The 25909-nt window shown below is 45.6% G+C and overlaps 1 protein-coding gene across 1 annotated transcript in view; it reads right to left on the reverse strand.

Annotated features, from left to right (window-relative positions):
• The window catches only part of RCAN1 (regulator of calcineurin 1), a 97930-nt gene extending 73240 nt beyond the window's left edge, over window positions 1-24690 (reverse strand). Inside the window, exon 1 of the mRNA XM_009233913.4 lies at window positions 23744-24690. Within this exon, the coding sequence (XP_009232188.1) occupies window positions 23744-23995 (252 nt within the window). The 5' untranslated portion in view covers window positions 23996-24690. The remainder of the gene's footprint in view (window positions 1-23743) is intronic.
• Window positions 24691-25909: the final 1219 nt, after the last annotated feature.

A 25909-nucleotide genomic window follows, 5' to 3' on the forward strand; every position in this document is an offset into this window, starting at 1 on the left:
CAGATCCCCGATCCAGTCCTCACTCCCTGAACACTGCCCAGCGTATGCTAAATACGTATTTATGCACCTACTATATACTAGGCACAGTTCTAGGAGCTCATCATGTAGCCGTGAACAAAATGAAACCCCTGCCCACATGCTGTCCACATTCTGATAGGAAAAGATGGACAATTTGTAATCAGTACAACACAGTGTGCCCTCTGGACATAAGGGAGGGGCACAGAGAAAAAAATTAAGTAGGCTGAGGACAGAAGAGCAGGGGATGGGGTCAGGTAGCCAGGGACAGTTTCCCGCAAAGTGAGGAGCCAAGACCTAACCAAGGTGAGCCATGGCTTTCTGGGTGAAAACTACTCAAGGAGAAGGCAAGCGTCGGCCCTGGGGGTGAACACGATGTATTCAAAGAACAGCACGGCGGCAGACGGGAAAGGTCTGACCAGCCACGCTAGGGACACCTTCTATCCTGTGGCACATGAGAAACTCTGGAGGATCAGAATAAAGTGGAGGAAAATTAAAGCTGAGCTTTGAGTGCAACTATTTTAAGACTAAATAGAGCTCACATTAAGTCTCTTAAACTGCCACTGGGTTCTAATTCGATGATTAAATTTATCTAGATAAAGGACTCTGAGATTCTCACATGGTGGATCCATATGTTGCGCTAATACCTAAATGTCCATTATTTTACACAGGTCCAGGGAACCTGGCCATCATCTCGCTGCACCAATTCTCCCTGCCCCACCCAAATTACAATGTAGGTGGTCACGTAGCAAACTACAACATGACCGGGATTTCAGCTCTAAAAAGTGCCATCAAGATGTGTTCCCCAACTTGACTGTGACAGTCATTTCTCGGTATCCACCATTGCAGATCACATGCACACCTTAAATACATGCAGTTCAATTTGTCAGTCATGCCTTAAGAAAGCTGGAGGGAAAGGTGCCACCAAATGAAATAAAGAAGCGTTCCCCTCCCTTGCACTCTGCCAGCATTTCAGATCTGTCTTATCAAAACTCCCTGTGCTTGGGCTTAGACAGACGAAAGAAAAATGATGGGGAGCCAGACAACCTGAGAAAACTACGCAAGCTCACTCCACTGTCTGAACTTCCATTCTCGAAAGGAACGGGCAGCGCTCAGCCTCGCAGCCCACCTGGGCACCTGGCATCAGGGCCACCTTCTGCCCTGGTCTGCGTGCAACGCCATGCTGGGCTCAGACACACTCCTGTAACAGCACAGCTCTCATGAGTCCCTGATGATGGCGTCCGCCACACACCCACACCCTTTTGGCACTGTCCTCTGATTGACTGGGCTAAAAAAAGCTTCGATAAACCCCAAGGATCAGGGCTGGGCTGCTGTTCTTCTGAACATAAACTGGTCAGGAGGTGACTACAGTTCAAGCAGAGGGGAGCAAAGTCCGATTTTCCCAGCACTAGGATTAGATGGCAAAGTAATATCATGGGCAATTTTTACCCTCACACACCCACACAAATCCCTGACCTCCTTCTTCCCTGGGGCCCCCTTCCTGGAGCCATCGACGTGCCCGCCTTTACTCTACGCCGGGACTCCAGTGTATAAGAGGATAATCATTTATGAATAAACCCATGTTGATTTACGTTCCCCTGAAACGTGAACAGAACCCAATCATCTGTTTCTTGTGTTTTCTGATTCCAAGAAAAACATTTCTTGGCTGAGGCTGTCTTATTTCTGGCCAGATTTTCCTATATGATGTCTATGTTCTCTCATGATTAATTCAGAGATATCAATCTACAACTACAGGAAAACCTCAATGGCTTTACTTAATTGGAGCACCAGGAGGACGTGGTAAAGGACCACAGTGCTGGTTCTTCCAAGTGCATGTGGGGACTGAAGGAAAGAGGATGGGGAACTGGACTCCGGGTACCCATGAGGGCTTCAGTACAGGAGAACCGTGAGGACAGTGGTTATGTGTCAATGCAGTGCAGTATTAAAAATTACTATTTGCCTGCCTTTGCTCTGACATGAGTTAAATCCTCCTTATCTAGATTACAATAAAATTTGACCCCAAGTTTATATAGACTAGGATCTTTTATGATGTTCCCAATCTTGCTTTACTTATGGAGAAGCTCATTATAAAATAGTCTTACAGGAAAAACCTGATCACAGAGGGGAACACTATAGTGAAGCACCAATACTTTTCATCAAAAATGTTCAAGTATCGGCAATTTCATGTGTTTCAACATAATACCAACTAGCCTTCACCCAACCACAGGTTACAGAGTGCCTGGAGCTGCTAGAATAGGCACAACTGTTCTCACCATATGCTCATCCTCCTCCAACCCTCTCAATACATCATTATCAATTATCAAATCATTACATCTTTATGAAAAAGACTTGGCTTATATGACACAGGCAGAAGTGCCATCCTTTCACAACATTATGAAGGGATGCCAAATAAGGCTAGCACACCTGCCACCTTTTGCATTTACTGGAAGAGCTCTTATGCATGGACCCACTTGGCCTGTCTCTTAGTCACAGGAGGGGGCATGGGGCAGCCTGGCTCAGAACATCTGTGCCTGCTGATAGCAGACGTGCCAGCCTGCCAGAGACTGAGAAACTGGACCTCAAGGTGTTGGGAGGTTGGGCTGAGGCTGTGGCTGCTGGGCCAGCTGATGCGTGGGGAAAGGATATGCATGGTTTCCGGAATAGGAAAAAGGTTTAGGAAATAAACAAGTGGAAAAATATCTGGAAAATGGAACCAGGTACAGTCCCTGCCCTCAAAGAGCAGGTGCTCAGTCTAAAGAAGTGGTCTATGCCTGGGTGCTCACTGCTCCAGACAGACTTAGAAATTCTATAATATGTGTAAGAAAAAAATCGTTAGTTTCCACTTGTTTTTTATTCTGGGGCTAGAGGCGTGGGGCATGGATTCTTACCCTCTTATTTATCAGTATAGGCAAGTAATTATTTTCAGAGTTGTTGCAAAACAGAAAGGGGACAAAAATGTTACATGATAATGGATTATATTAGAGGAGTTCTTGTCGTGACCCTTGAGTTAGAAAGCAGATCTACGTAAAATAAACAGTCTGAGAGCTGAATGGGCAAAGGATATGAACAGTCAATTCACAGAAGGAAACAGAACCAGTAAACAAGCACATGGAAAGATGTAATAATCTGTAGTCAGGGACATAGCTGAAAAAAATGAGAATGTTTCCTAAAAGAAGGGTGGGCCGGGCGCTGTGGCTCATGCCTGTAATCCCAGCACTTTGGGAGGCCGAGGTGGGTGGATCACGAGGTCAAGAGATTGAGACCATCCTGGCCAACATGGTGAAACCCCATCTCTACTAAAAATACAAGCATTAGCTGGGAGCGGTAGCACGTGCCTGTAGTCCCAGTTACTCCAGAGGTTGAGACAGGAGAATCGCTTGAACCCAGGAGGCGGAGGTTGCAGTGAGCCAAGATCGCGCCACTGCACTCCACCCTGGCAACAGAGGGAGACTCCATCTCAAAACAACAACAACAACAACAACAATGACAAGAACAACAACAAAACGAAAGGTGGCAAGGTACCCCTTTAGGGGAGCCTCAGGCCCCTAAGTCAGTTACTTGCATTTGACAGGCGTAATGTGAGGAGCACTGAATAAGGCACAGTCCAGGTGCTCAGAAATGACAATGACCAATGGGCCAGGTACACAGCAGAGATCAGTGTTAGGAGTCAGACCTGCAGGTGTTGCATCGGAATCCCAAGCAGGCACTGGCCCCCATACAAACTCGCCAGGCCTCCGTGTCTTCACTGTAAAATGGAATCATAACAAGTGCATACCTCACAGGGATCCTGGGTGGCAAACGAAATGGGGGACCAGGGTGGACAGGCAGCGCGAGTAGTGGTTAAGAATGCTAACTCTGGAATAAGATGGCCTGGGTTCAAACCTTGTCCCCTCCTCCAACTTAGCTGTACAACATGGGCAAGTTACTTCACCTCCAGATGCCTCAGTGACTCCATCCATAAAATGGGGACAGTCATAGTATCTGCTTCACAGGGTTTACGTGAGGATGAAATGCATTCACACTTCTAGGCAGTGCCGTACTTACAGCAGCACCTGGCACCAGACAAACACTATGGAAAACAGTGCCTGACACAGAACAAATGCACTAAGAGCATTTCCTTACACACACACCCGGAAACCACTTGCTCTAGTGACTGGCACAGAATGGGTGTGGCATAAATGGTGGGAGAAGTTCATTACAGCCTTTTCCCATCTGGGGGTGTGCCGAGATGCTGGAAAAGAGGGTCATCAAAAAAGGAGGAAAAATCCCTTAGCTCTTAAGCCCTAGGAAAGTGCTTCACAGCTTTTCCTTGACCATGAAAAATACAGGAGCAATACCCGCAGAAAGAATAGAATCCTAGTAATTTTGTGTTCTGAATCAAGCTGAGTTTGACCTTTGAGCAAATTACTGGCTCTCTGCTAAGAGTGTACAGACCCATCTATTCATCATAGACTTCACTGTCTGGGAATGAGCCCCGGAGCCCAGGCTCCGCAGGTTGTTGCTGTTACGTAAGCCAGCGCAGGAGCCATGCTGAGAAAAGGTAACTGCACAATCTGCTTGGGTTCCCAGGAGGGCCAGGGTCCTTGTCCCACCTGAGGAGCTGACTTCTTAACTGGCAGCAAATTCAGGCATGTACACTGACTTCGCCGGCCACTGGAAGGGCACTGCTCCCAACACCTACTCACACGCTGCCTGGACGGCTCTGATGGGGGCCACTGGGCAGGCTGGACAGGCTGGACAGGCTGCCTCAAGGAGCTGGGGACCTGTGGTGTCAGACAAGCTGACCACCCCCCGGCAGGGGCAGGACATACGTGTGGTCCAGCTGTGAAAAGGGGAGTCTGGGGGTCCCCCACACAGTCCATCTATGCAGATGTAGGCCATGCTCCCCAGATAAGGCTGCCTCAAGGATTCTCCCCGAGGAGCAGAGGGGGCCCTGCCTGGAGGCCACCTGCCCTTGCAGCAGGTAGAGAAGACATCTTAGTGTGGATCAGTGCTGACATCTGTGGAGGGTGGACTCTGAGCACTTTCTGTCTGTGGACTCATGTCCCCATCCCTGGAGCCCTGTGAGGTGGCTATTACGAGCCCCATCCTACAAGTAGGCAAACTGAGGCACCCATTGCCATGCTACCAGGCAGCAGCAGTGCCAGGAAGAAGCTCAAGTGCCCGGCCTTCTTAACCTCTAAGCTCCAACAGGTGACCTCCAGTATGAGCGGAGGCCTTCCTGCCCTCCAGAAAAAGCCGAGAGTCTCTGTAGCGTGGTTCCCTCCTGCTTCTTTTGAATGAACGACTGGGAGGGAAGGCTGAGGAGACCCACAGGAGCCCAGGGACTGATGCAGGGAACCCCCTCACTGGGGAAAGAGAGAAAGAGTTGGCTAAAGTAGAAAAAACTCAAAGTGCAAGCAAGGCTGTGGCTCCTCCATGACTGAGAGAGCCTCCTTGCCTGCTGGAGCCTTGGCCGAGGGCCTTCTCGAAGGCTCTGCTTTCTATATTCTCTCCGCTCCCTGACCACAGCAGGCTGGGTTCTCGTAAGGTTTAGAGCAGTCTCAGGGACAGGAGCAACCCCCGCTGCCATGCAGAAGATGCAGAAAGTTTTCTGTTAGAAGGACTGGAAAATACATTCGAACCAGGATGGGCATTTCCTGATGATGCTGGAACACCAACACAGTGCCTCGGGGTGCTTTCCACCTCGACAAAGGGCCGAGGACTTTGCCTCCCTGCCTTTATCTTGTGAGAACCTTTGCACTGTGGAGTGAAGGAGCTCGGCTGAAAACTCAAAACAACTGCACAGCCCTTGGCTGGACCCACACTAGGGAAGGTGTCTGCGAGGCTCGGGCCTGCTCACTGTGCTGTGCGTTGGTCTGCACACACTGGGACTTCGGTGATAACTTACGGAAGGGAAATGGGAGGGGAGGAGTAAAGTAGGGGTTGGACAGTGACACCAGCTTGAGACAGAGAGTAAGAATCCTGGGCTCCCAGTTTCAGTTTCGTCATGAACTTGCTGTGTGACGTGGGCCCAATCTCAGCGTCTCTGGGCACAGTGAGTGGCCACCAGGGCCTTTCTAGCATTCATATCTTACCCTTCCATAAATGAGCGAGGAACCCGTGCAGCCCAGTTCTGCAGCTACCAGCCACGTGGGGCTATTTCAATGAAAATTAGCAAAAGTAAACACTCCTTGGTAGTACTAGCTAACATTTTAAGTGCTCAATAACATGACAATTTAAATGAAAATTAATTAAAATGAAAAAAATTAAAAGTTCAGTTCCTCAGTCATATCCACTACATTTCAAGCACTCAGTGGCCACAAGTGGCCAGTGGTTACTGCAGTGGACAGTGCGGATACAGGACATTCCCACCACCCCAGGGAGTTCTCCACAGGGCAGCATCGAGAGTGTGCAGATGGAGATGTGGCTCACAGAACGTTCGGGAAGCTGCTTCTTTAAAGAAGAATTGTGTGTCAGCTTGGAGCCTATGTAAAAGTAATGAAAGAAAGCTAGATGTGTCTGTTGGGGTAACTAGGTCTGTAACAGGGAAAGTCATCAAGATACCTGAAGGTGAGATAAAATACCATATTGCCACACCCAAGCTATGGTCAGTGGTGAAAGACTAGCGTGTTTCCATAAGATGAGGATACCCATCTGCTGCCTCTGTAATTTAATGCTGAAATACAATTTGAAGTATTATAAACAAGATGGAAAAATCATCATTATTTGCAGGTGATACGATTTTATACCTAGAAAATACAAAAGAATCAACTATTAGAAATAGTCAAAGGCTTTAGTACAGGTGGTTGGTTACAAAATTAATACACAGAAACAATAATCTTCTCTATATAGAGGTAAAAATAAGTGTAATTTAAAAATCCCATTTTTAAATAATTTCTTAAATTTACACAAAAATGTTCATATTGAAGAATCTAAAACATAAATACAAACTAAAGAAATGGATAGGGTCTATATAAAGAAAACTTCCACCCTGTACTGAGTAGAGAAAAGATGGCTTACATAAGTAGAATAACACCACAGGAACCTCAGATGTAAAGACGTCAACTCTCCCTAAGTAACTATAAACCCAAAGCAATCTCACTCAAAATATCAACGGGCTTGGATGTTCCGTGTTCGTTTTCATTCTTGTAAGGGAGTAGAGGACAGTTTGAAAGTAACAGTGTACTTCTAGAATTCCCAAAGAAGAAGCAGCAAATGATACTAGTCAGGAAAACAAATACTGGAAAAAAAGAATAGGAGAATTCACTGTATTAATTGTTAAATCAGGCTAAAATGTAAGATCACAGTCATGAAAACAGTAGTATGAAACAAGCTTAGAAATGAACAAAAAGATCAAGAGAAGAATCCTGATAGAAGAGCATATTTGATCATTTAGGTGGTATTTCAAATCTTCAAAGAAAGAGCACTGCTTAGTAAACAACATTGGAACACCCCACAGGTAACATGCAAACGAGAAAACCAGAAGTCTAACTCACTTCTCATACCAGAATGTCCAGTAAATTAAAAGCAAACATCAACAACAAAAATGTACAAGTTCTAGAAGAAAACCTACTCCTATACATCTTGGCCTAGGTATGAAACAACCTCAGGAGAAAGGAAGGCAAAATTTCTGCATCTGAACTACAAATAAAAATAATACAAATTTCTATGGAGTAAAAACACCATAAAATCAAATGGCAAACTGGAGAAAATATCTGTAATATATGCAGTAAGGTACTAATTTCCTTAATAAGCAAATAACTTACATATTCCTAAGTACAGACGATAAACTCACCAGAGAAGTAGCGCAAGATATATACAATCAGTTTATAGAGGAAAAAAAGCAACAACTGACTAATAAGCATATTGAAGGGTCAGCTTTGTTCCTAATTAAGGAAAAGCAAATTCAAACAAGAAGATACTATTTTACATCTATCAGAGATCCTGGCAATGATTCAAAATGATTTCTAATCCCCAGTACTAGCGAGAATGTGGGCAGAGAGGAACTCAAGCGATGCTAGGGGTAATACATCAGTATAAACAGTTTGCAGAGCAAACTGACAGTATCTATTAAAACGTAAAGTAACCATACCTTCTGGCTCAGAAATTCCACTTCTAGCAATGTGTCTTACAAATACAATTACATAAGGAAACAAAGAATGCTGTTTGCAACATTATTTATAATAGGGAAAAAACCTGGAAACAACCTAAATGACAATCAATAGGAATAGCTGGTTGAGTTGTGTTATGTTCTAATCATGAATCATCAGGTAGTCATCAAAAGAAGTGCATTAAATTAGCTGGGTGTGGTGGCAGGTGGCTGTAATCCCAGTTGCTCAAGAGCCTGAGTCAGGAGAATCATTTGAACCCGGGAGGTGGAGGCTGCAGTGAGCCAAGATCATGCCACTGCACTCCAGCCTGGGCGACAGAGTGAGACTGTTTCAGAAAAAAGAAATACATTGAGTCTACCGACAAGATATCCACAACATGTTAAAAAGCCAAGTGGCAAAATACAGTATGCAATCTAATACTATGTAATGTAAACATGCAGATGGTACCTATTTAAGTGTATTTATCTTTCCAAACACACCACATTATGTTTATACATGTGGGTGAAAGGGTACACATACACTCAACAGAGGCTATCCCTAAAGAAGGGTTGAGAGAAGATGGGCTACCAACTATTACTTTGATAGCTAATTATGCCTCTGTGATTTGAGGTGTAATTAACAAAGTGATAGTTGGTCATAAAAAACCATCTAACGAATGTGACAATCTATAGTTGGTGCTTACTATCAGCAAACGGTACTTACTATGAGTCATGCTCTTCATGTATTTCTCCCCAATGCCATTAAATAGCCTCATGGGCAGCACGAACAATAGGTGTAGACCTATTGCAACTTTTCGCTTAAGTCAGCTTGTAATGGCTGTGTTGTGTTCTCTGGCTAGAAGGGTAGATAAGGGATAAGTTACCTTGAACCTAAAGCACAAGAACTGGCCCCAACAACCACGAGTCCAGATCACTCTATGCTAAAGCCCCTCACTCCAATCTTCAGGCCCCTGGTACCTCCCTATGACACAGGTGGCTCACAGAGCCATCCCTGGGGACAGACTGCTGGGTGGCATGCTGCTGCAGGGTGAGAATCACGTTTTTAAAGGTTAGCTCATTTAATTAACAGCACAGCAGGGTGCTGCCTACTTTCATTAAGAAAGGTCATCTTCCCCAGCATATTCTAATGGAAACCAGGGCAGCATTCAGAGATAGGAATCATCACAAGTTGATTTTGCCCTCTTAAGGTAAGACACGGCAAAGAATAAGCAGCCACCTCCTAGGAGGGTGCTGAGGCTGGCTGGTGCAGTAGGTGGAGATTTAGCAGATGACAATGTATTTCTGAAAAGGTCTGTTTTTCTTCTAAAAGGCATTCTAGGAACCAGGAGAGAGAAGGGAGAAAGGAGGAGAAGGGAACGATCAGGAGAGAGGGAGAGAAAGGAAAGGAGGCGAGGAGACTGGAGAAAAACCTCACCACCAAGCATTAGCATTTATTTCTCAATTACAATATTTTTATTTTAAATTGTGCTAAGAAGCCTAGGATTTCTTTCTTCAATAATAATGATTTTTATGCTTTATAGTCCATGAGGCTTTCATATTCATTATGTTGAGATTTATTTTATAGAAAGTGTTTACAGTCTTAAGTTGTTTGCAACTTTGTAGCAAAGCTCATTTCACATTAAAACATCCCTTTAGCAAAGTCTCAACATACTATAGTGAAATTAATACAGGTTTTTCTAAGCATTTATAAGTGTTAATAAGCCATGCCAGTCTGCTGGCATAGCATATATGGTGCTGTGGTATTCTGAATATTCAGTATCTAAATCTGCTCATTTCATACACACATGCACATGTGTTCACAAACACACATGCATGCAGGCACACACCACTGCAAAATTTTTAAGCTGCAGGACCCACTGGCCTGAAAAAATGGACGCAGCTTCTGAAAGTGCCTAAGTTACTCATGGGAAAATAAAGCTTACTATTTAATGACTTAACAATATTTTCATGTTCATGATGGTGTTTTGCTTCCACTGACACCCAAATATTTACTAAGTGCCTACTATGTGCCAGGCACTGTCCCAGGAACAGGTTAAGCAGCTGCAAGCAATGTAGACACTATAATCTCTGCATTTTAATAAAATTGCTAACTCATACTAAATACTTACTATGAGCTTGATATTATTGTAAGCCCTCTATTTGTATTATGTCCTTTCATCCTCACAACACAACCCCAGGAGGTAGGGGCTTTTATAATCTCATTTGATAAACCAGGAGAGCTAAGTGCAGAGAAGTTAAGTTACTTGCCCAAGGTCACACAGCTGGTTGCTGGCAGAGCTGGGATTTGAATCCAGACCAACCCTCCTGACTGCTGTACATTGATGTAGTTTAACAAGAACAACTCTAAACTAAGGTGGGTGTCCGTCCATAAAGAAGGTGAACGCTAGGCTGGGCACGGTGGCTCACGCCTGTAATCCCAGCACTCTGGGAGGCCAAGGTGGGTGGATCACGAGGTCAGGAGATCGAGATCATCCTGGCTAACACAGTGAAACCCCATCTCTACTAAAAATACAAAAAATTAGCTGGGTGTGGTGGCGGGCGCCTGTAGTCCCAGCTGCTTGGGAGGCTGAGGCAGGAGAATGGCGTGAACCTGGAAGGCGGAGCTGAGATTGAGCCACTGCAGTGAGCTGAGATTGAGCCACTGCACTCCAGCCTGGGCAACAGAGCGGGACTCCGTCTCAAAAAAAAAAAAAAAAAAAAAAAAAAATGAGTGCTGTCCACATTCAGCATTCAGAGATAACAGTAATCACAAGTGTAGGTATATATACCTTCACATTCACTGCACTCTTAGCTGAGCCATGATTAATAAGCAGCAACAAAACCTGCACCTAGAGAAAAGAAAATAAATGCACAGAAAAATAAGCAAAAATTAAACAGTGACCTAATATAAAACTGGTAACAACATATTCATTGACATTAAAACAAGATCCTTCATAAAGACTAAATAAATATTTTCTGAGTATCTCCTGTCCTCGATACGATCACAAATGTTACCATGCTACATGCAATTCTCACAGCATCCTAGTAAGCCACCATCTAGACCTCTTTACAGACACAAAGCTGAAGATGCTCAGAATCTCAGGCACAGCCCTGAAGGCAGCCAGCGGGGTCCACTGCATTCCAAGCCACAAATCCAACACAGAATGCTCTATGCTGCCTCTGCATAACCACCCCTTTCACTAAATACAGGAAGTCACCCCCACAAACCAACAAGCTCTCTACCCACACCCAATTTCACCCTGTGTCTAGTTTGAAAGATACATCTTGAATTTAGCTATTCTAGAAAGAGATACCAATACAAATGAACCCTGAATCACTTTCCAAACACCTGCAGGTGTTTCCAGGCAGTTCATGAAATGTAACACAGTGAATTTTTCTGAAGGGTGGTCTGTTTTGAGGGGCTGCACAGCAGTTTTACTGATTGCGGACCAGACCACCTGAGATCCACAGGTTGGGGTGCATGTGAGGGAAGCTGTACAAATTCCCCAGAATCGTGACTCCAGCCCAGAACACTGTCACTACTTGACCAGAGTGGTGGTAATTCTGGAATCATCCGGGTGACCTGCCTACCAGCAAAAGCTTTTCCTTCTTAATCTACTGAGTAACCTAATATCTGAAGCCCACTCAGAAAATTCCCATTATCTCTGAAATAAAATGTTTTCATCTGAGTTCTCTCTCTGTATTTCTTTATGCTGATATTTTCATATTTCATATTCTTTTCATAATAATGCTGATAATTCCAGTCATCTTCAGGAGGAGGGTCATTCCTTTCAAAAGTCTCCCCTTCAGGTGAGCACGTTCCCCTATTTGTATTCTAAACAAAGGGGGCAGCATCTCCCAGCAGCAGGGAATAGGTCCACTCAGGAAGCGGCTTTCTCACCTGCACGGTTTCTGCTGGAGGGAGAGGGGTGTCTCTCCACTTGAAGGGTTCAATTACACACTTATCTTTATAATAATAGCTTCTCTGCAGCACAAGGTATGACTTCTCCCTTCTGAAAGTGCACTTTGCCTTTGATGCCTGAAATAAAGTGTAAGTCAACCAGCAAGCTCCACTGCAGAATGAAGTTACTGCCCCCCGGCGGCGACCGCTGGTCTTTGAACAGTATTGGACGGGCCCTCAGTGCAAAGCTCTCCGGCCCCTCCACAAGCTGGAGACTGTTCTCCGGCAGCCCCCTGCGGCCTGGGGACAGCCTTCCCTGGCAATATTACCAGGTACCCCTGTTCCAGCTGGCTTGATCTCCCGAAGTCCTCCCGGTTTGTATGCTCCGGGTTCTTTTGGATGGCGCTGGGAAACGGGAGAACATTATTCGCTGGAGAATTAAGTGGGCAGAGTAAAACCAGCAGGCTGCAAGAAAAAAAGACCTGCTTTTGAGTTTTGCCAATATCTATTGAGCACCCTTGAGGACATTTCGTCACCCTTCTCAGCACGAATTTCTCAATGAAGAGATGAAAGTCACAGCCTTGGAAGAACCTTCTGGTCCCAGGACTTCGAGAACCCCAGTCGGATATCCAGTTACCCCGGGATTCCACAGTGCTTATTATTTTTATAAAGGGTGAAGAAGTCTCCTTCATCTATGAAATGGGGAAATAATAGTATATATCTTAGAAGGTTGTAAGAAGGATTCAAAGAGATGATGTACCTAAAATATCTGGCACAAGTGGTAAGTGCTAAGTAAATACGGGACCTATAATTGATTGTAAGTATAATTGATTATAAGTGCTAAGTGAATAGGGGACCTATAATTATAATTTATCACTCAAGCTTCAGAGTAGGAGAGGGTGCTACTAACGATTTCACTTGGATGACAGGCATAAGCCAGGATGGACAAAGTGGGATGAGACATGTCACCTTATCAATCAATAATTGCTATCATGACATTTGGAAAAGTCTTCAATGTTGGCAGATGTTTTGAGAAACATTTTACTCAAGTGATCTGGCCTTGTGAGGCTATTTTCGGCAAATCTTCAAGCAGTAACTGGACAGAATCCGTCCTGGGGTCACTTTTTTTTTTCTTTTTGAGACACAGCTCACTCTGTTGCCCAGACTGAAGTGCAGTGGCACAATCTTGGCTCATTGCAACCTCCGCCTCCCGCGTTCAAGCGATTCTCCTGCCTCGGCCTCCCGAGTAGCTAGGATTACAGGTGCCCATCACTACGCCCGGCTAATTTTTGTATTTTTTAATAGAGATGGGGTTTTGCCATGTTGGCCAGGCTGGTCTTGAACTCCTGACCTCAGGTGATCTGCCCGCCTCAGCCTCCCAAAGTGCTGGAATTACAGGGATAAGCCACAGCACCTGGCCATCTTGGGGTCATTTAAATCATCCCTGACACAGGGGTCATTTCAGATCAGTACTGTATATGTTTCCAAGACCAATTAAAGACACAAAGTTTAAGTGACTGAAATGTACCTCCTCTCTAGCCACATGCTGGACAAACAGGGTACGGGTGGAAGCCAGAGAAGCTGTGTGGAAGAGAACTAGAATCACATTGAAGAAATGCTCTTTTTGAGCAGATTCCTACTTGGAAAAGTCTGATTTACCTTATGAGGGTGTGGGGAATGAGAGGCAAGTGGGCTGTGAGTTCCATGAAGGGAGAGGTGGTGTTTGTCATTCACCAAGATCTGTCTAGGGCTGTGCCCTCCTTACACTGGGGAAGTGGGCTGCCAGCCTGGATCCCCACAGCTGGTTTTGCAACTAGCACAGTGCTCAGAACATAGATGGCACCCAAAAGGTATTTGTTGAATAAATGAATGAATGAATGGAATGATGGAGCCAGGATTCAAATCTGGGTCTGCCTGGTGCCAGTGTCCAGGCACTGCCTTCCACCTGAGCACCAGGGTGCCACCTGCCTGGCACGCCATCGGCATGTATAAACATCCATTACATATATGTGATAGTTAATATTAAGTGTCAACTTGATTGGATTGAAGGATGCAAAGTATTGTTCCTGAATGTGTCTGTGAGGGTGTTGCCAAAGGAGATTAACATTTGAGTCAGTGGACTGGGAAAGGCAGACCCACCCTCTATCTTCGTGGGCACCATCTAATCAGCTGCCAGAATAAAAGCAGGCAGAAGAATGTGAAAAGACTAGACCGGCTTAGCCTCTCAGCCTACATCTTTCTCCTGTGCTGGATGCTTCCTGCTCTCAAACATTAGACTCCTGGTTCTTCAGCTTTGGGACTCAGACTGGCTTCCTTGCTCCTCAGCTTGTAGACAGCCTATTGTCAGACCTCACCTTGGGACTGTGTGAGTCAATACTCCTTAATAAACTTCCTTTTAACTCCCCTTTATATATATCGATCTATCCTATTAGTTCTGTCCCTCTAGAGAACCCTAATATAATATAAACACATGACTGAAAGAATGAAGAGTCGTAACTCGTGTGAATCTCCGTTTCCCGTAGGTAAAAATACTGTCTTCACAGAGCTGTCCTAGGATTGAAATGAGATGTGAAAGATATATGAAAAATTCACTCGCATTAATGCCATGCTTTAAGGTGATGAGCAGCAGCTGGGTGGAGTGGCTCACACCTGTAATCCCAGCACTTTGGGAGGCCAAGGCGGGTGGATCACAAGGTCAGGAGTTCGAGACCAACCTGGCCAACATGGTGAAACCCTGTCTCTACTAAAAATACAAAAATTAGCCGGGCATGGTGGCAGGTGCCTGTAATCCCAGCTATTCAGGAGGCCGAGGCAGGACAATCACTTGAACCCGGGAGGCGGAGGCTGCAGTGAGCCGAGATCATGCCATTGTACTCCAGCCTGAGCAACAGAGCAAGACTCGGTCTCAAAAAAAAAAGATGATGAACAGCACAGGCTTTAGAGTTAGCTGAAACTGGGTTTGAGTCTAGGGATCAACAGTTCCTTACCTATGTGACCTCAGACAGGTTACTTGGCCTCAGATTCCTCTTCTGTAGAATGGGGATGATAACAGTACCCATGCCATAGAGTTCTTGTAAGGATAAAATGATATGTATTGTGGAGTCCTGATAAGTAAACAACAATGAGAAAGGGGCCCCAGATGGGAGAGAACAATGAACAGTAATTCTGAGAAATGGCCAATCAAAAACAACCCCTGGGCACAGTGACCTTTTTCAGCACATAGCCCCCTCCAGCACAACCCTATAAAACTTCCTTCTAGTCTCTGCCGCTTGGCATACAGCCCCTTCTCTGCTGTGCTGCCTGTTGCACCCCTGCAACATATTTTTATACTTTTTCTAATAAATCTGGCTTTCTTTACCTGCAACTGTCTTGGTAAATTCCTTTACTGCCTGTGACACTGGCCCCAGCTAGGTGCACCCATGACATGTATTATATAAATAGGGTACTTAATATACAAAATAAAGCACTTCATATTAATGAATAGAAACTATTTTATTATCTTTAAAATAAAGCACAAAGATTAACAAAAATTAAAGGTGATTATTATGGACTAAATGCTTGCATCCCCCAAGTCCAAATGCAGAAGCCCTAATCCCCAGTGTGGCTTTATTTGGAGATGAGACCTCTAAGGAAGTAATTAGGCTAAAAGAGGTAAGAAGGGTGGGGCACTAATATAATAGGATTAGTGCTCTCATAAGAAGAGACACCAGAGAGCTTGCTCCTCTCTCCACACACTGAGGAAAGACCACGTAGGGACACAGGGAGAAGGGGGCCATCTGCAGCCCAGAGAGGCCTCACCAGAAACAGACCATGCTGGGACCTCAACCTCAGACTTGCAGCCTCCAGAACTGTGGGAAATACATTTCTGTTGCTCAAGCCTCCTAGTCTGTGTTTTTTGTTATGGCAGCCTGAGAAGATTAATAATACAGTGATAAAATAAGACAGGCTATTGTTATGTTGAGGAACTTCCTGAATTAAATAACATTTTTGTCTCTTAATCGTGAATTCAGGCTGAACTCAAAAACCTCTCTCTTTGGCATTAATTATGTTTGCACATGGGAATTTCATGTGGCACCTGCTAAAATTAGTAACAAAAGGAAAAGTACTGGACCCTTCCAAGTTATAAAAGGTTTAGCGTCCCGAGTTCTTTGTTCAGAAATATGGTGGGTAACTGCTCTTGATACTTAGAAACTTAGTAACCTAGCTATAGTCCTCTCAATGAAGTATTCCATGTTAAACTGTAGTGGCTAAAACTGTATTCTTTTACAGAGCTGAAGCTAAAAAGAAAAAAATCAGATTAGAAAAAAAATCCTCTTTTTTTCCTCCAAATAAGTCTTTTTAATAATGTCAGGGATCCGTTTGGATTTGCTCCCTTTTTCCTTTTTTTTTTTTTTTTTTTTTTTTTTGAGACAGAGTCTTGCTCTGTATCCCAGGCTGTAGTGCAGTGGCGCAATCTCAGCTCACTGCAACCTCTGCCTCCAGGGTTCAAGCGATTCTCATGCCTCAGCCTCCTGAATAGCTGGGACTACAGGCGCATGCCACCACATGGAGCTAATTTTTGTATTTTCTAGTAGAGATGGGGTTTCACCATGTTGGCCATGCTGGTCTGGAACTCCTGGCCTCCCAAAGTGTTGGAATTATAGGCATTAGTCACCACACCCAGCCTTAGAAAGAAATCTTAATATGCATTTCTAAACATTGATTGCTCCACAGAAGTCAAAAAAGTTTACAAATTAAAAAATGTACTAATGAATATCTAACTGTGGTAGGCAGCCTATAGCAGGGGTCGCCAACCTCCGGACCACAGACCAGTGCCAGTCCATGGCTTGTTAGGAAGCGGGCCGCACAGCAGGAGGTGAGCAGCGGGTGAGCTAGCAAAGCTTCATCTGTATTTACAGCCGCTGCCCATTGCTCACATTACTGCCTGAGCTCCGGCGGCAGCAGAGTCCCATAGGAGCATGAACCCTATTGTGAATTGTGCATGCGAGGGATCTGGGTTGCGCGCTCCTTATGAGAATCTAATGCCTGATGATCTGTCACTGTCTCCCATCAGCCCCAGATGGGACCATCTAATTGCAGGAAAACAAGCTTAGGGCTTCTACTAATTCTACATTATGGTGAGTTGTATAATTATTTTATTATATAATAATAGAACTAAAGTACACAGTAAATGTAATGCGATTGAATTATCCTGAAACTAGCTCCCTGCCCCCGGTCTGTAGAAAAACTGTCTTCCATGAAACTGGTCCCTGGTACCAAAAATGTTGGGGACCAGGGCCTATAGGATGGCCCCCAGGGATCCCCACGTCCTGGTATTTACACCCTTTTGTAATTCCCTCTCCCTGAGTGAGATTTGCACTTACCGACTCGCTTCTCAGGAATAGAATACAGTGAAAAGTGATGGGCTATCACTGAGATTAGGCTACAAAAAGATGGTGGATCCCATTCCATCTGGCTTGCTCTGAGGGAAGCCTGCTGCCATGCTGCAAGCCACCCTATGGAGGGGGTGCAGCAGCCCCAACACAAGTGAGCCTGGCAGTAGATACCACTCCTTCAGTTCAGCCTTCGGATGAAACCATAGCTGATATTTTATTGCAGCCTTGGGAGAGACTCTGAGGCAGGGGCACCAGGCTAAGCCATCCCTGAATTTCTGACCCACAGACACTGTGACATAATTAACATTTATTATTTAAGCCACTAAGTGTTGGGTTTGTTACATGGCAGTAGATAACCAATACACAAACCTATATTGTATATACAGACCCAATCACTCTGACAGGCATTTTATATGTATCATAAAATGTGAGTACTATCAACAGCCCCATTTACAGGCAGGGAAACCAAGGCATCGGTAGGATAAATAGCTTCCCAGAGTCACACTGCATAAGTGGGAAAGGTATGCTTAAGACCCATAGCCTTAACCAGTATGCTTCCCAGCCTCCTCATGTAGACTTCACTGGGGAATGTGAGCATATTAAACCCAACTAAATCTTCAGAGGTGAAAATAAATAAAACAACCCTATCCCAACTATATCAAATATAGTAAAGAATTTCTACGATGATTGAAATTTATACAACATGAAGCCAACCCTTTCCCCAATGTCAAAGTTTGAGTTAAGGTAATTAATATTCTCCTGATGTTACACTTTGAAAATGTTTCTGTTTTTCCCAAGAAGAGACATTTTGACTTTCTACTGCCATGGTATAGCCTCCTAATGCTCAGAGATCATGGCAGAGTGATCGGCTGTGTGTCATCAGCATTCTTATGCTTTGATGGTGATTAGTATTTACAAAGGAAAAAACTGTCTCTCACAACTGAACTATATGTGAAATGACTGGCACTTCCTCAGCATCCTTGAGATGAGTCCTAATGATTCTGCATAGACAATGTACACGCAGGGTCTACCCATCCCACACATGCTGATGTGTGCACAGTCACTATTACTGTACCAGCAGTGATGCGTTCTCAGACCTGCGCAAACAGGCCCTGCGGTGATATGTATGAAAATGAGTGGATCACATTTTTTTAAAAGGAGAGAAACAAAGAAACGAAGAATATAGCCTGAAATATAAACATTGGAACCAACAGCCCCTGCCTTAGCTATTCTGCTCTAGCACAAAGCCTATTTTTTGTTCCTTTATGTAATTGTCCTGAGGCTGGAAAAGCCTGAAGTTGCAGGCAGTAACATTTAAAGCTACTGCTATGGAAGAAAAAATGCTTTAAGTAATGAAGGTGACAGCAGATTGAGCTGAGAGGGGAACCAAGCACTTGTTAGGGGGTGGAGTGGTGAGGAGGATTTAAAGCAGCTCTGGATGTGAAAAACATCTGATTTTAGAGTCAGAAATCCTAAAATTAGAGAAATAGTGGATAACTGAAAATAAACTTCGCACATATGTAACATGTAGCTTTCAAAAATGTACAACATTCTGAACCTTCCCAAATAAATTAAACTCCATACCATATTGGAGATAAGATCATTTAAGGGGAAATTTTATTCATAATTTAAATCTGAGAAACCGCATGCCTCACCCTCACACTAGGGTGAAAAGTGAAAATGGCCTAAAACCGCCTGGATTTTCCAGTGCAATAGAATCCAACTGTTACTCTCCTGCTAGGATGTCACATTTTACAATATGCTACGACAGACTGGCTTGGAAGAGGAACAGGCAGAAACGCAGCCAAGTATATACAACCTCAGGAGTGGAAACTATGTACATCAGCAGGGCCACCTTAGGTCCTCAAAACACTTCAATCATCAAATTGCTTTCGAATGATGTCTTGCGACCAGAAAACAAGTTTTGGGAGGCCAAGTGCGTGAACTGCTGTTTGGGTGGAGAGTGAGCAGCACCCATTAAGGCGAAGAGAGGTAACCTAAGGTTAAACCAAATGCCCCATCTCCTGGTCTGCGGGCGCCAGTGACCCTGCCCGCAGGCCACAGGGTCAAACAACACTCAGGAGAAGGAAGCCTGCAGACCAAGGGCCTGGCTCCCAGTTCAGGAAATCAAGGCACAGAAAGGGTAAGTCATCTAGCTAGAAGTGGAGCTTCATCAAATTTTCAGCGATCTTTTTAAGATATAACGATGCCTCTGGTCAGGCCAAACCGCGACTTCAGACAATGGTTCCCAATCTCAACTAACAATTAGAATCACCTGGGGAGCTTTCCAGGCGATTCCCAGCCCCAGAGATTGGAATGGGTTTGGAGTGGCCTGGAAATGGGAATTTTTCAAAGCTCCCTAGAGACTCTGACGTGCAGCTAAGGTTGAGAGCACTGCTGAAAGGTCTCTATTCACATAAAGAATGGAAGGATGTTACTTCTATTCCTTTTATGCTGATCTGAATATTTTGTTATTAAAGTCATGATAGTACTACATCTATCACAAATCTTAGGTGAGTTTTTTTGTTTGTTTGTTTTTAGGTAAGTTTACTCAAGAGAAAAGAGTAAATTTTTCTATAATTTTCTTACTTAGCCTTCCGGCAGAGCTCTATGAATCAAATATACATTCATATTTCAGACAACTGAAAAAAGGGTATTTGTTTCCATTACTATACGAACTATATTCACTGCTTGGAAATGAACAGAATATTATCTGAGAACTCTTAAATTCCTGGTCAGCTTGATGATGACTGAATAAACTCTTATTCCAGGGAACCAACTAACCATTTTCAGCAATTCAAAGCACATGTAATTACTGGTTCAAAGCATTTTGAATTGCTTTGCTTTTCTAAATAGAAAAGAAAAAAAGACTCACAAAAAGAGTACTAGAATGGAATATGTTCATCAAATATTTGTACAAACAGAAAATAATCATATTTTAATAAAAGTTTTCATTCATCTGTAACAGTGTGAATCTAATACATTTAATTAACAAACTCATTATACAGTATTTACAATATTGATACTGAGCCAGCCAATGAAAACAAATCTTACATATCTGGCCAAGCAATTATAGTTACAAAACAGCTTCTGATGTAAATTTTCAAAAGAATTGTAGTTCAGGTTAATTTTTTTTCTTTCCTTTAAGACTAAGCTTACAGAATCATGTGACTATATATAAAGAAGTTTGATCCAGTCTTTTTTCCTCACACCATCACTCTCCAGATCCAACAGACTGGCTAAGGAGGGGACAGCCAGACCCCCAGGGACTTTTGTCAGCATTGCAGTTAATGATCTGTTTACACAAGGGGAGATACCACCAACCTAAAGTAGATTTACATTTACATTACATCATCCAAAGGTGACACCCCAGTCTTAACAGTAAGGCTGCAGCATTGAAACCGCAGAAACTACATATTCCCACCTAGAAGGATAGTTTCCGCTAAATGAGAAATGGTCCACTTGCTGCAAGGCTTACCAAGGACCCGCTGTGACTTTAGCTCTCTGGTTGCCCACTGCATAGAGCTATTTGCCTTCGGAGACTGGGACTCCCTTAGCCCAGCTGGTTTTTAGGTTTTCACTGATTGCTGTACATCTTACAGGACCCTAGAATTGGACACCAGTGCACAACCCTCCCTCATCCCCATTCTGAAGCTCCAGATTCTCCGAATGGAGAGAAGAGGCTCAGATGGAGGCTCTGCCCCTTTCTCCATCTCCAATACCACCATCCTAGTCCCACTCCCTTCCTATCTCCCCTGGATGATGGCAACAGCCTCCTACCAGGTCTCCTTGCTTCCTCTCTAGCCCACCCAGTTTCCCTCCTGAAAGCCATTCTCCACCAAGATGTGCAGTTAGAATCACACCTGAATCCTTACCATGGCCCCAGGGGGATGTTTTCTGGTTGCTTATCCAACCTCAGCCACCAATCGCCTCTCTGTCTCTCATGCAACCCTTCAAGTCCTTTAAATACATGGAGTTCACCCTGCACTGGAGCTTCTGCACCTGCTAGTCCCTCTGCCGGGATGCCGGCCACACAAACACCTCCCCAGGGAGCTTCTTCCTGTCAACATGGTCCAGGCTGTGCAGAGGCCTCCCTCGGCCACTCCATCTAAAGTGGCTCCCTGCTAACTCCTCTGTGTAAGTCCACTTTATCCACACTGTCCCCAGAGCCATTATCTACCCTTTTGTGGGCCCTGGAAGGATGACCCAACCTATGGACTCCACTGTTGGGGCTCCCTTGCCTCCTGGCTGTCCTTTGAGTTCTGCCAATGAAATCAGAATCCTGAGAATTTCTTCCCTGCCTGCACCCTGCCTTAGCATCTCAACTCCACACCTTCAAGTTTACAGCTCCTGGCAGGCAGCTCTTCTCCTAGGTTTCCAGCCACGTGACTTCCTCCCCCAGCTCCAGCTTCCAGCTGTTGCTCATGGCTGCAGGCCTGGATATCCCTTGTTAGTTCCCTCAGGCCTGCCCCAATTCACCAGCTCAACAAAACCCCCACAGCGTTAGGACCTGAGCACTCTGACCAAGCTCCCTCCCCTTGCTGTCTATCCACCTGTTTCAGTCTCTTAATCGCATTTATCACTATCCGAAATGATCTTGTTCACTTGCCTTTTTCCTATTGTCTATCTCCCCCTCAACCACTGGATCCTAAGCTCCATGAAAGCAAGGAGCTTGAAATGTTCCCCGCTTTATCCTCTGGGCCTAAACCAGTGGCTGGAACACAGTAAGCACTCAATAGACAGCAAAGCCTGAATGAACCAATGCTACATTGTCTCTGCTCAAAATACCACCGTATCAGTAAGACCTTCTCTGATCATCTTATGGAAAATAGCAATCTCCCCTCCACTCCCAGATCTCCACTGCCTCCTCCTGCCCTCCAAGTCTTACTTTTTCCTATAGCATCATTACTTTCTGATACATTTGATATTTCTTTATTGCTTGTTTCCCTTCCAAAAAATGTCAGCCCTGGAGGCAGAAATGCCATTTTATTTACTGATGTAGCCTCAGAGCCTAGGGCAGTACCTATTCCGTAGCAAAGTCTCAATAAATATTTGTTAAAATGAATAGCTAGCGAAGTGGGCAAACTTTCATATAACACAATTTCAGGATTGTATCCAACACTGGAAAAAATTGTCTCCAACACTGCAAGTAAGTGCCGTCTTACGTGACTTGACCTTGTTCCAGCAGAAAGACAGCCTAGAACTCCTAAGGAAAAGGTTTGAAATGCTGGCTAGCGCTTAGTTTATATGGAGAGGAAAAGGTTTTAGAGTAAGATCAATCAGTAAGACCCTGAGTTCCTGACAATTGCTGCTCTAGAAAGCATGCCTGGAAGCTTACCTAAGCACACGGCCATTGTAATTCCTTTCAGAAAGTAAGTGAACATATAAATTATAAATAAATGACACTTACGCACACCATTCTGTTTCACAGTGGTGTTGTATTGGCAGCAGCCTTCAACTATAGTTCATTGACAGCATTTGTGGACCCACAGCCAAGCGCGGAAAGCACTGCTTTTTTTGACAGCTGCTCTCCTAATGGGGCATCTCTCAAAGACCAGTTTCATTCTGCGACGCCCACGTTGTTCACATTTTATTCTGCACAATAACTGCAGATTTGAAATAAATTCCTCCTCCCCACCACCGTTATTGATTACTCATACCTGCCCCTCACCCTCCAAAGTGTCTAAATTGTGTGGATTTTGCGGGGGTGGGGAGGCAGGGGAGGGAGTCGACTCCCCATGTACTGGGTGTCCCCGATGGCGGCAAGCCACACCTTCACACAAGGGGGCAAGGTTCTTGACTAAATATTCTAAAGGTCTGAAAGATGGTCCCCTTCCCCCCAACACAATTCCACCAAAACTGGCCAGCCGCTGGCTAATGAGCAACCACGCATCCTCACCCAAACATTGGCTTTTCTTCCAATAGTGCAGATTGGGAATGCAGGGACGTCGTCCTATTTATGAACACTGAGTCACGTCGCCGCTCAACGTCTGTTTCCTCTTCCCTAGGAATGAGGTGACCCCCTCCTCCAGCGAGTAAATGCGGGGAGATGGCGAGAGCGCGGGGGGCGGCGGTGCTGCCCCGCCTTGGGGAGCGAATTCACCCCCCTAGTCGCACCAGCCTGGGCGCACACCGGAGCCGGGGCGAGCCTGTGGGACCCTGCAGTGAGCTCCGCGCGCCCCGGGGTTGCTAGGGGACCGGGATCCTCGGGGCGCCGTCCCCACGCCCCAGCCCTGAGGGGTCCGCGGCCGGGCGGCCCAGGGGGCGTCGCTGCCTCCCCGCCCCGCGCGCGGCCGGGACTGGGCGCTGCGACCCGCGCCGCCTCCTCGGGCAACAAGTGTCCGCCCTCCGCCCCGACGGCCCGCCCGGCGCGGCCCTCACCCGGCACAGGCCGTCCACGAACACGCGCGGGTCCAGGTGGCAGGCGATGGTGGCGCTGGGCAGGTCCTGCAGGTCCACCTCCTCCATTTCGCAGTCAATGAAGCTCCAGTCGCCGCCGCCCTCGTCCGCCTCGGCCGCCCCCGAGAGGGGCGCGAAGGGCCGCAGCGTCACCCCGGGCCGCTCTCGCGCCTCGGCCGCCTCCGCCGCCTCCGCCGCCGCCCCGAGCCGGGGCCCGGCCACGCCGTCCTCCATCCCCGCGCTCGCGCGCCCCTGTGCGCCCCAGCTGGCTGCGCCGGGCTTGGGCGCCGGAGCCTCACGCGCTCCCGTCCGCGCTCGGCGGGGGGGGTGGGGGTTGCTCCGCGGTTAACCCCCTCGGGATCGCGCGGCGGCAGGCGGCGGGCTGTCACCAGGCTCCCAGCGACACGGCCTCCCAGCGCCAGCCCCGCCCGTCACCGTTCCGCGCGGGAGGGGCAGAAACCCGGTGCGGCGCCCGCCCGCCCAGCCCCTACGGCCGGCCACCGGCGGATCCAACGGTGGCCCCTTTAACGCCGGCGCCGGTTGGGTTAGTGTACACCGCCCTTCCAGGAGACGGGGCCAATAAAGGAACGGAATTCTCTTCACGTGACCTTCCTTCTGCCGCCCGAAGCCCGAAGCCTAAGGGCGGCCATGTTGGTTAGGGGCAAAGTCCTCGTCCCCAGTTCCGCTTGTCTGACAGCTGGGGCCAGCTGAAGGATGCCGGGCAGTGTCCTCGGCTCTTGGGCCCTTGGGGTGATAACTGGGGAGGCAACGTTTTTGTGGTTCCCATGCGGGAACGTTTTGAGACACAAGGGCCCACTTTTGGGAATTTAAGCGAGACATAGTCTCCCTGTGGCTCTGTGGCCACTGGCAAGTGGTTAGATGCTTACCGTATATTATCAGATATAGTCGCAATAAAGACTGAACTAGACCGTGATAACAATGTCTTACTTTTCTATTTCAGCGTATTAGTCACTATACCATTGTGAAAATTTACGTAATTAGAAGCAATTTTTCTGAATTACCACTATATGCTATGTACAATAGGACATAACGAAAGAATTAAGAGATCACCCCTTTCCTTTGGGGAATAGCGGAAAAATAAGAGGACCTCAAGTGAGCAGACATGTCTCTTCCTGAAAAATAGAATTCTTTTTTTGGACAGTATGATACAGTGAGAACTTGGGTCTGAATTTCAGCTTTGCTTTTTAACTGCTTGTACAAATAAGCTGAATCTCAGTTTCCTCATCTGAAAAAATGAGGACATATTACTAAGAATTCAGTCAGTGCTTAATAAATGGTAGCTGTTTATGCGCTGGGTTCTTTGGAGGTTGTGAAATTACAGTTATATTTTTTCTTAGAGTAGGCTTACTCTCTAGTTAGGAAGTGTTAGTAATTATAACAAAAAGTATATCCAACAGCTGAGATTTATTCAGAACTTGCCATGTGCACGGTTCTATGATTACTATTATCATAGTTGTAGGGCAGTTTGTGTCCTCAAGGAGCTAAACCCAAGAGAAATAATAATACCCATGCGGAGATAACTCATAAAATAGAATATGATGTGAGGATGTGAAGAAATTGGAACCATCATACTGTGAAAGGGAAATCTTGGGCCCCCAAAATCACTAAGGAAAACTAAAGCTGGAAGTTGCTTAGAGTCAACCTGCCTCCCATTCCATTCAAAGTCACCCTTCTGCCCACCGAGACAGATGCATTTCACCGAGACAGATTTGCCTCCTTTAGAAAGACTAATCAGAAACTCAAAGAATGTAACCGTTTGTCTATCACCTATCTGTGACCTGGAAGCTCCCTCCTGCCTCCTGCCTTTGCAGTAGTCTTCCTGCCTTTGCTTCAAGTTGTCCTCCCTCTCCATACCAAACCAATGTACTGCTTACATACATTGATTGATGTCTCATGTCTCCCTAACATGTATAAAACCAAGCTGTGCCTTGATCACCTTGGGTACATGTCCTCAGGACTTCCTGAGGCCTGTCATGGGAGTGCCCTCAACCTTGGCAAAATAAACTTTCTAAATTAATTGAGACCTGTCTCAAATTTTCAGGGTTCACAATATATTGCTGATGGGCATGTAAAATGGTGCAGCCACTTTGGAAAACAATTTAGCAAGTCCTCAAAAAGTTCTGTGTA

The sequence above is a fragment of the Pongo abelii genome, chromosome 22 (genome assembly GCF_028885655.2).
Source record: "Pongo abelii isolate AG06213 chromosome 22, NHGRI_mPonAbe1-v2.0_pri, whole genome shotgun sequence".
Lineage (NCBI taxonomy): Eukaryota > Metazoa > Chordata > Mammalia > Primates > Hominidae > Pongo > Pongo abelii.